The sequence below is a fragment of the Salvelinus fontinalis genome, chromosome 1 (genome assembly GCF_029448725.1).
Source record: "Salvelinus fontinalis isolate EN_2023a chromosome 1, ASM2944872v1, whole genome shotgun sequence".
NCBI classification, from domain to species: Eukaryota; Metazoa; Chordata; class Actinopteri; order Salmoniformes; family Salmonidae; genus Salvelinus; species Salvelinus fontinalis.
In genome coordinates, this window is record NC_074665.1 from 1,253,175 (window position 1) to 1,265,363 (window position 12,189).

General features: G+C 39.2%; 1 protein-coding gene across 1 annotated transcript in view; it reads left to right on the forward strand.

Annotated features, from left to right (window-relative positions):
- The first annotated feature begins 7,652 nt into the window (after positions 1 to 7,652).
- Positions 7,653 to 12,189, forward strand: part of LOC129865490 (golgin subfamily A member 6-like protein 25) — a 41,507-nt gene continuing 36,970 nt past the window's right edge. The window contains exon 1 of the mRNA XM_055938339.1: positions 7,653 to 7,662. Within this exon, the coding sequence (XP_055794314.1) occupies positions 7,653 to 7,662 (10 nt within the window). The remainder of the gene's footprint in view (positions 7,663 to 12,189) is intronic.

A 12,189-nucleotide genomic window follows, 5' to 3' on the forward strand; every position in this document is an offset into this window, starting at 1 on the left:
TGCATTCGCACTTTAAACATCGTGGACGTCAGCTGAAACATAAAATGACCTTTAACGGTCCAGGAAAGTGCCATGTTGATGCAGCTAGGTTTGTTTAAATCCCAGCCAAACTCTGTTTGGTTATAGCAAGAGCACGGTCAAAATAAGTGGTACCCTGTGAAATGAACACGTGGCTCCGTGGTGGCATCCTAATGCTCTCTCACAGAATAATCCATGTCTCAAATTAGAGCAACAAAGACAACAAACAAATAACAAAGAAAGGGCTTTTTAAAGACAATAGTGAAGAAAGTAGTGACTAAGAACTTTTCTTTACCAGTTGACATTTTCCACTCAGTACAAGACACTAACTTGATATACATCATACCAGCTCATGGTTGGACTGGTTCTACTAAATTAAACTTGATATACATCATACCAGCTCATGGTTGGACTGGTTCTATTCAATTAAAATTGATATACATCATACCAGCTCATGGTTGGACTGGTTCTACTAAATTAAACTTGATATACATCATACCAGCTCATGGTTGGACTGGTTCTACTAAATTAAACTTGATATACATCATACCAGCTCATGGTTGGACTGGTTCTATTCAATTAAAATTGATATACATCATACCAGCTCATGGTTGGACTGGTTCTACTAAATTAAACTTGATATACACCATACCAGCTCATGGTTGGACTGGTTCTATTCAATTAAACTTGATATACACCATACCAGCTAATGGTTGGACTGGTTCTACTAAATTAAACTTGATATACATCATACCAGCTCATGGTTGGACTGATTCTATTCAATTAAACTTGATATACATCATACCAGCTAATGGTTGGACTGGTTCTACTAAATTAAACTTGATATACATCATACCAGCTAATGGTTGGACTGGTTCTACTAAATTAAACTTGATATACATCATACCAGCTCATGGTTGGACTGATTCTATTCAATTAAACTTGATATACATCATACCAGCTAATGGTTGGACTGGTTCTACTAAATTAAACTTGATATACATCATACCAGCTAATGGTTGGACTGGTTCTACTAAATTAAACTTGATATACATCATACCAGCTCATGGTTGGACTGATTCTATTCAATTAAACTTGATATACATCATACCAGCTAATGGTTGGACTGGTTCTACTAAATTAAACTTGATATACATCATACCAGCTAATGGTTGGACTGGTTCTATTCAATTAAACTTGATATACATCATACCAGCTCATGGTTGGACTGGTTCTATTAAATTAAACTTGATATACACCATACCAGCTCATGGTTGGACTGGTTCTACTAAATTAAACTTGATATGCACCATACCAGCTCATGGTTGGACTGGTTCTATTCAATTAAACTTGATATACATCATACCAGCTCATGGTTGGACTGGTTCTACTCAATTAAACTTGATATACATCATACCAGCTCATGGTTGGACTGGTTCTACTCAATTAAACTTGATATACACCATACCAGCTAATGGTTGGACTGGTTCTATTCAATTAAACTTGATATACACCATACCAGCTCATGTTTGGACTGGTTCTATTAAATTAAACTTGATATACACCATACCAGCTCATGGTTGGACTGGTTCTATTCAATTAAACTTGATATACATCATACCAGCTAATGGTTGGACTGGTTCTACTAAATTAAACTTGATATACACCATACCAGCTCATGGTTGGACTGGTTCTATTCAATTAAACTTGATATACACCATACCAGCTAATGGTTGGACTGGTTCTATTCAATTAAACTTGATATACACCATACCAGCTAATGGTTGTACTGGTTCTATTAAATTAAAATTGATATACATCATACCAGCTCATGGTTGGACTGGTTCTATTCAATTAAACTTGATATACACCATACCAGCTCATGTTTGGACTGGTTCTATTCAATTAAAAGGTATATTGTTACTGTCAAGCTAACACTTCCTCCCAACATGGAACAGTCAGAATCTTATACCGTATAGAGATAAAAGTGTCTTACCAGTATTCACAGTTCCTTAACTAGCGACACAGACCAGACAGAAGAGAAGTATAAAGGGTTCAAGTTAGCTTCCTCCTCTCCTCTGTAGCACCACACAGAAGAGGGCATATTATGGACTGAAACTAAACATGCTGTAGGCCAATCATCGGAATGAGTAATGAAAGAAGCAACTTTTAACATTTACCATCAAACACACACAATCCTCTGGTTAGCATTTAGCATTTAGCATCCCAAACACACAATCCAATGGTTAGCATTTAGCATTTAGCATCACAAACACACAATCCTCTGGTTAGCATTTAGCATCCAAACACACAATCCTCTGGTTAGCATTTAGCATCACAAACACACAATCCTCTGGTCAGCATTTAGCATTTAGCATCACAAACACAGAATCCTCTGGTTAGCATTTAGCATTTAGCATCACAAACACACAATCCTCTGGTTAGCATTTAGCATTTAGCATCACAAACACCCCATCCTCTGGTTAGCATTTAGCATCACAAACACACAATCCTCTGGTTAGCATTTAGCATTTAGCATCACAAACACACAATCCTCTGGTTAGCATTTAGCATTTAGCATCACAAACACACAATCCTCTGATTAGCATTTAGCATCACATACACACAATCCTCTGGTTAGCATTTAGCATTTAGCATCACAAACACACAATCCTCTGGTTAGCATTTAGCATCACAAACACACAATCCTCTGGTTAGCATTTAGCATTTAGCATCACAAACACACAATCCTCTGGTTAGCATTTAGCATTTAGCATCACAAACACACAATCCTCTGGTTAGCATTTAGCATCCAAACACAAAATCCTCTGGTTAGCATTTAGCATTTAGCATCACAAACACACAATCCTCTGGTTAGCATTTAGCATCACAAACACACAATCCTCTGGTTAGCATTTAGCATTTAGCATCACAAACACACAATCCTCTGGTTAGCATTTTGCATTACAAACACACAATCAATTGATGTTGATCCTGGGGCAGAATGTGGCAGAAAGCAGTGGTATTGTCTTTAGATCCTCCTGTACTTTCACCTAAAATAGAGCAGAACATCTTGCTGGAAACATTACCATTATCTCTCACCATGGAATGCTCAACATAACCAAATGGAATGCTCAACATAATCAAAATGGAATGCTCAACATAATCAAATGGAATGCTCAACATAATCAAATGGAATACTCAACATAATCAAAATGGAATACTCAACATAATCAAATGGAATTCTCAACATAATCAAATGGAATGCTCAACATAATCAACTGGAATACTCAACATAATCAAAATGGAATACTCAACACAATCAAATGGAATGCTCAACATAATCAAATGGAATGCTCAACATAATCAAATGGAATACTCAACATAATCAAATTGGAATACTCAACATAATCAAATGGAATGCTCAACCTAATCAAAATGGAATACTCAACATAATCAAAATGGAATACTCAACACAATCAAATGGAATACTCAACATAATCAAATTGGAATACTCAACATAATCACATGGAATGCTCAACATAATCAAAATGGAATACTCAACATAATCAAATGGAATAGTCAACATAATCAAAATGGAATGTTCAACAAAATCAAATGGAATGTTCAACATAATCAAATGGAATGCTCAACATAATCAAATAGAATGCTCAACATAATCAAATGGAATGCTCAACATAATCAAATGGAATACTCAACATAATCAAAATGGAATGCTCAACATAATAAAATGGAATACTCAACATAATCAAATGGAATGCTCAACATAATCAAATGGAATACTCAACATAATCAAAATGGAATACTCAACATAATCAAATGGAATACTCAACATAATCAAATGGAATGCTCAACATAATCAAATGGAATGCTCAACATAATCAAATGGAATACTCAACATAATCAAAATGGAATACTCAACATAATCAAATGGATTACTCAACATAATCAAAATGGAATGCTCAACATATTCAAAATGGAATGCTCAACATAATCAAAATGGAATACTCAACATAATCAAAATGGAATACTCAACATAATCAAAATGGAATACTCAACATAATCAAAATGGAATGCTCAACATAATCAAAATGGAATGCTCAACATAATCAAAATGGAATACTCAATATAATCAAAATGGAATGCTCAACATAATCAAATGGAATACTCAATATAATCAAAATGGAATGCTCAACATAATCAAAATGGAATGCTCAACATAATCAAAATGGAATACTCAACATAATCAAAATGGAATACTCAACATAATCAAATGGAATACTCAACATAATCAAATGGAAAACTCAACATAATCAACTGGAATGCTCAACATAATCAAAATGGAAAGCTCAAAATAATCAAAATGGAATGCTCAACATTATCAAAATGGAATGCTCAACATTATCAAAATGGAATGCTCAACATTATCAAAATGGAATGCTCAACATTATCAAAATGGAATGCTCAACATTATCAAAATGGAATGCTCAACATTATCAAAATGGAATGCTCAACATTATCAAAATGGAATGCTCTGTCACGGTTCATGAATCCACTGCCTCCTTTTCTCTCTCTCTCTATCTCTCGTGTTTGTGTGGGCGTGGTTCCCAATCTCGGCTTGATTGTCTGCGCCAGCTGGAATCACTTATCTTCCCTTTATATGTTCTGTAACCAGTGTTTCTTGTTGTCAGATCGTTGTTTTCTTCCCTGAGGTTGTGTCGTGTGTTCGTGCTCATTCTCTCGTCGCCCCTGTGTGGATTATCTTCTGTGCTCCTTCCTACCCATCCGGACACACTCCCCTGGATTTCTCTGCACGCTATCAAGGAAGATACACCTTAGTCCCTGGGTCGGATTCCGTCTGAGTACAGTCTGTCTGTCCTGTTGCTGCTGTAAACTGTATTCATTAAACCATCGTTGCTTGCATCTTGCATCCGCCCCTGTATTGTCACATGCTCAACATTATCATTATAAAAAGCTGTTTCAGACAGTCATATAAAACATTATGAGAAATAGTCTCAATCTCTTTTAGCAGTAAAACAAAAAGTTTAAATCTGATTTTCTAGCATTCTAAGGCGCTGGTTTTTCAACCTGGTTAACTAGAGCTGTTTTTCAACCTGGCTAACTAGAGATGTTTTTCAACCTGGTTAACTAGAGCTGTTTTTCAACCTGGTTAACTAGAGCTGTTTTTCAACCTGGTTAACTAGAGCTGTTTTTCAACCTGGTTAACTAGAGCTGTTTTTCAACCTGGTTAACCTAACTAGAGCTGTTTTTCAACCTGGTTAACCTAACTAGAGCTGTTTTTCAACCTGGTTAACTAGAGCTGTTTTTCAACCTGGCTAACTAGAGCTGTTTTTCAACCTGGTTAACTAGAGCTGTTTTTCAACCTGGTTAACTAGAGCTGTTTTATAACCTGGTTAACTAGAGCTGTTTTTTAACCTGGTTAACTAGAGCTGTTTTTCAACCTGGTTAACTAGAGCTGTTTTTCAACCTGGTTAACCTAACTAGAGCTGTTTTTCAACCTGGTTAACTAGAGCTGTTTTTCAACCTGGTTAACTAGAGCTGTCAAAAGATTCAGAAACCACACGATTCTTATCAACATATAACAATATGTCTACACATAGTAAACTAACAAAAACATTTATTCAAATGATTTACTTCCAAATTAGACTTGGACATAACTGCTACCATATGCATATTTAAAACTGACAAGATTTGTGTCAAAGTGTCGTAACATAATACTAAAATATTGGAATGTGTTTTTGGACATAACTGCAGAAATATAACTGAGGCTGGTATATAGTCAAATCGCTCTGCAATTTATAATTGTCCAGCGTGATTTTTCAGGAGATGGATATGGTGGGGTCATCTGTTCTGCAGAGAACACAGTAGAACACAGGAGACACGCAAAACCCAGTGTCAAGTACTGGTCTTCCTCTTCAGTGTCAAATCTCCCAGCTATCCCTGAAGTACTGGTCTTCCTCTTCAGTGTCAAATCTCCCAGCTATCCCTGAAGTACTGGTCTTCCTCCTAGGTGTCAAATCTCCCAGCTATCCCTGAAGTACTGGTCTTCCTCTTGGGTGTCAAATCTCCCAGCTATCCCTGAAGTACTGGTCTTCCTCCTAGGTGTCAAATCTCCCAGCTATCCCTGAAGTACTGGTCTTCCTCTTCAGTGTCAAATCTCCCAGCTATCCCTGAAGTACTGGTCTTCCTCTTCAGTGTCAAATCTCCCAGCTATCCCTGAAGTACTGGTCTTCCTCCTAGGTGTCAAATCTCCCAGCTATCCCTGAAGTACTGGTCTTCCTCTTGGGTGTCAAATCTCCCAGCTATCCCTGAAGTACTGGTCTTCCTCCTAGGTGTCAAATCTCCCAGCTATCCCTGAAGTACTGGTCTTCCTCCTAGGTGTCAAATCTCCCAGCTATCCCTGAAGTACTGGTCTTCCTCTTGGGTGTCAAATCTCCCAGCTATCCCTGAAGTACTGGTCTTCCTCCTAGGTGTCAAATCTCCCAGCTATCCCTGAAGTACTGGTCTTCCTCTTGGGTGTCAAATCTCCCAGCTATCCCTGAAGTACTGGTCTTCCTCTTCAGTGTCAAATCTCCCAGCTATCCCTGAAGTACTGGTCTTCCTCTTCAGTGTCAAATCTCCCAGCTCTCCCTGAAGTACTGGTCTTCCTCTTCAATGTAAAATCTCCCAGCTATCCCTGAAGTACTGGTCTTCCTCTTCAGTGTCAAATCTCCCAGCTATCCCTGAGTACTGGTCTTCCTCTTCAGTGTCAAATCTCCCAGCTATCCCTGAAGTACTGGTCTTCCTCTTCAGTGTCAACTCTCCCAGCTATCCCTGAAGTACTGGTCTTCCTCTTCAGTGTCAAATCTCCCAGCTATCCCTGAAGTACTGGTCTTCCTCTTCAGTGTCAAATCTCCCAGCTATCCCTGAAGTACTGGTCTTCCTCTTCAGTGTCAACTCTCCCAGCTATCCCTGAAGTACTGGTCTTCCTCTTCAGTGTCAAATCTCCCAGCTATCCCTGAAGTACTGGTCTTCCTCTTCAGTGTCAAATCTCCCAGCTATCCCTGAAGTACTGGTCTTCCTCCTAGGTGTCAAATCTCCCAGCTATCCCTGAAGTACTGGTCTTCCTCATAGGTGTCAAATCTCCCAGCTATCCTTGAAGTACTGGTCTTCCTCTTAGGTGTCAAATCTCCCAGCTATCCCTGAAGTACTGGTCTTCCTCTTCGATGTCAACTCTCCCAGCTATCCCTGAAGTACTGGTCTTCCTCTTGGGTGTCAAATCTCCCAGCTATCCCTGAAGTACTGGTCTTCCTCTTCTTTCTTCTCTTCCTCACTCTCCTCCTCCATGATGTATCCCTCCTCCTCTTCCTCCTGTCAGTATAGTCTGTAGAGAAGCTTTCACATCTCCCACCTCTTGCTCCAGTATTTCTTAATGCTGTTGCATTGTCCAGAAGGAACGTGCAAGTAAGCATTTTGTGGACCCGTATCACGTACAAATGACAAACAAAACACTTTGTGTAGCTGTTGAACAAGTTGAGCAGACTCCACTACTTGGTGTTACCTTAGATTGTAAACTGTCATGGTCAAAACATATAGATTCAATGGTTTTAAAGATGGCGGGAGGTATGTCTGTATTAAAGAAATGCTCCGCTTTTTGGACACAATACTCAGAAAAAGCAAGTCCTGCAAATCAAATAAAATTAAATGTAATTGGTCACAAGCTCAAAGATGATGGTATCCCACAACAGAGATGATGTTATCCTACAGAGATGATGGTATCCCACAACAGAGATGATGTTATCCTACAGAGATGATGGTATCCTACAGAGATGATGGTATCCCACAACAGAGATGATGGTATCCTACAGAGATGATGGTATCCCACAACAGAGATGATGGTATCCTACAGAGATGATGGTATCCCACAACAGAGATGATGGTATCCTATAGAGATGATGGTATCCTATAGAGATGATGGTATCCTACAGAGATGATGTTATCCTATAGAAATGATGGTATCCCACAGAGATGATGGTATCCCACAGAGATGATGGTATCCTATAGAGATGATGGTATCCTATAGAGATGATGGTATCCTATAGAGATGATGGTATCCTACAGAGATGATGGTATCCCACAACAGAGATGATGGTATCCCACAACAGAGATGATGGTATCCCACAGAGATGATGGTATCCTATAGAGATGATGGTATCCTATAGAGATGATGGTATCCTATAGAGATGATGGTATCCTACAGAGATGATGGTATCCCACAGAGATGATGGTATCCTATAGAGATGATGGTATCCTATAGAGATGATGGTATCCTATAGAGATGATGGTATCCCATAGAGATGATGTATCCCACAACAGAGATGATAGTATCCTACAGAGATGATAGTATCCTACAGAGATGATGGTATCCTACAGAGATGATGGTATCCCACAGAGATGATGGTATCCTATAGAGATGATGGTATCCTATAGAGATGATGGTATCCTATAGAGATGATGGTATCCTACAGAGATGATGGTATCCCACAGAGATGATGGTATCCTATACAGATGATGGTATCCTATAGAGATGATGGTATCCTATAGAGATGATGGTATCCCATAGAGATGATGTATCCCACAACAGAGATGATAGTATCCTACAGAGATGATAGTATCCTACAGAGATGATGGTATCCTACAGAGATGATGGTAACCCACAGAGATGATGGTATCCTATAGAGATGATGGTATCCTATAGAGATGATGGTATCCTATAGAGATGATGGTATCCCATAGAGATGATGTATCCCACAACAGAGATGATGGTATCCTACAGAGATGATGGTATCCTATAGAGATGATGGTATCCTATAGAGATGATGGTATCCCAAAACAGAGATGATGGTATCCAACAGAGATAATGGTATCCTACAGAGATGATGGTATCCTACAGAGATGATGGTATCCTACAGAGATGATGGTATCCTATAGAGATGATGGTATCCCACAACAGAGATGATGGTATCCTATAGAGATGATGGTATCCCACAACAGAGATGATGTTTGTCACGACTTCCGCCAAAGTCGGACCCTCTCCTTGTTCGGGTGGCGTTCGGCATTCGACGTCACCGGCCTTCTAGCCATCCCAGATCCATTTTTCTTTTCATTTTCCATTTGTTTTGTCTTTGTTTTACACACCTGGTTTCATTTCCCCAATTGCATGTTCATTATTTACCCTCTGTTTTCCCCATGGTTTTTGTGCGTGTTTGTTTATTGTAAGTTTGGTTCGTTGTTTGTGGGCCTGGTGTTACTTCATGTATTTTGATATTTTGAGTAAAGTTCATTGTGTTACTCATCTCTGCTATCTTGCGCCTGACTCCTCTGCACCAGCTACACCAAGATCCTTACAATGTTATCCTACAGAGATGGTGGTATCCTACAGAGATGATGGTATCCCACAACAGAGATGATGGTATCCAGAGATGATGGTATCCAAAGATGATGGTATCCCAAAACAGAGATGATGGTATCCAGAGATGATGGTATCCCAAAACATAGATGATGGTATCCTACAGAGATGATGGTATCCTACAGAGATGATGGTATCCTACAGAGATGATGGTATCCCACAACAGAGACGATGGTATCCCAAAACAGAGATGATGGTATCCAGAGATGATGGTATCCCAAAACATAGATGATGGTATCCTACAAAGATGATGGTATCCTACAGAGATGATGGTATCCTACAGAGATGATGGTATCCCACAACTGAGACGATGGTATCCCATAACAGAGATGATGGTATCCAGAGATGATGGTATCCTACAGAGATGATGGTATCCTACAGAGATGATGGTATCCTACAGAGATGATGGTATCCCACAACAGAGACGATGGTATCCTACAGAGATGATGGTATCCTACAGAGACGATGGTATCCTACAGAGATGATGGTATCCTATAGAGATGATAGTATCCCAAAACAGAGATGATGGTATCCAGAGATGATGGTATCCCACAACAGAGATGATGGTATCCTACAGAGATGATGGTATCCTACAGAGATGATGGTATCCCACAACAGAGATGATAGTATCCTATAGAGATGATGGTATCCTTCAGAGATGATGGTATCCTATAGAGATGATGGTATCCTATAGAGATGATGGTATCCCACAACAGAGATGATGGTATCCTATAGAGATGATGGTATCCTACAGAGATGATGGTATCCTACAGAGATGATGGTATCCTATAGAGATGATGGTATCCCACAACAGAGATGATGGTATCCTACAGAGATGATGGTATTCTACAGAGATGATGGTATCCTATAGAGATGATGGTATCCCACAACAGAGATGATGGTATCCCACAACAGAAATGATGTTATCCTACAGAGATGATGGTATGCTATAGAGATGATGGTATCCTACAGAGATGATGGTATCCTACAGAGATGATGGTATCCTACAGAGATGATGGTATCCTACAGAGATGATGGTATCCTATAGAGATGATGGTATCCTTCAGAGATGATGTTATCCCACAACAGAGATTATGTTATCCTACAGAGATGATGGTATCCTATAGAGATGATGGTATCCTACAGAGATGATGGTATCCTACAGAGATGATGGTATCCTACAGAGATGATGGTATCCTATAGAGATGATGGTATCCTACAGAGATGATGGAATCCTACAGAGATGATGGTATCCTATAGAGATGATGGTATCCTACAGAGATGATGGTATCCTATAGAGATGATGGTATCCTACAGAGATGATGGTATCCTACAGAGATGATGGTATCCTATAGAGATGATGGTATCCTTCAGAGATGATGGTATCCCACAACAGACATGATGTTATCCTACAGAGATGATGGTATCCTACAGAGATGATAGTATCCTTCAGAGATGATGGTATCCTATAGAGATGATGGTATCCTATAGAGATGATGGTATCCAATAGAGATGAAGGTATCCTACAGAGATGATGGTATCCTACAGAGATGATGGTATCCTATAGAGATGATGGTATCCTATAGAGATGATGGTATCCCACAGCAGAGATGATGGTATCCAATAGAGATGATGGTATCCTACAGAGATGATGGTATCCTATAGAGATGATGTTATCCTACAGAGATGATGGTATCCTATAGAGATGATGGTATCCTATAGAGATGATGGTATCCAATAGAGATGATGGTATCCTTCAGAGATGATGGTATCCTATAGAGATGATGGTATCCTACAGAGATGATGGTATCCTATAGAGATGATGGTATCCTACAGAGATGATGGTATCCTATAGAGATGATGGTATCCTATAGAGATGATGGTGTCCCACAACAGAGATGATGGCATCCAATAGAGATGATGGTATCCTACAGAGATGATGGTATCCTACAGAGAGGATGGTATCCTATAGAGATGATGGTATCCTATAGAGATGATGGTATCCTATAGAGATGATGGTATCCCACAACAGAGATGAAGGTATCCTATAGAGATGATGGTATCCTACAACAGAGATGAAGGTATCCTATAGAGATGATGGTATCCTACAGAGATGATGGTATCCTACAGAGATGATGGTATCCTATAGAGATGATGGTATCCTATAGAGATGATGGTATCCTATAGAGATGATGGTATCCCACAACAGAGATGATGGTATCCTATAGAGATGATGGTATCCTACAGAGATGATGGTATCCTTCAGAGATGATGGTATCCCACAACAGAGATGATGTTATCCTACAGAGATGATGGTATCCCACAACAGAGATGATGGTATCCTATAGAGATGATGGTATCCTATAGAGATGATGGTATCCTACAGAGATGATGGTATCCTACAGAGATGATGGTATCCTATAGAGATGATGGTATCCTTCAGAGATGATGGTATCCCACCACAGAGATGATGTTATCCTACAGAGATGATGGTATCCCACAACAGAGATGATGGTATCCTATAGAGATGATGTTATCCTACAGAGATGAAGGTATCCTATAGAGATGATGGTATCCTACAGAGATGATGGTATCCCACAACAGAGATGATGTTATCCTACAGAGATGATGTTATCCTACAGAGATGATGTTATCCTACAGAGATGATGGTATCCTATAGA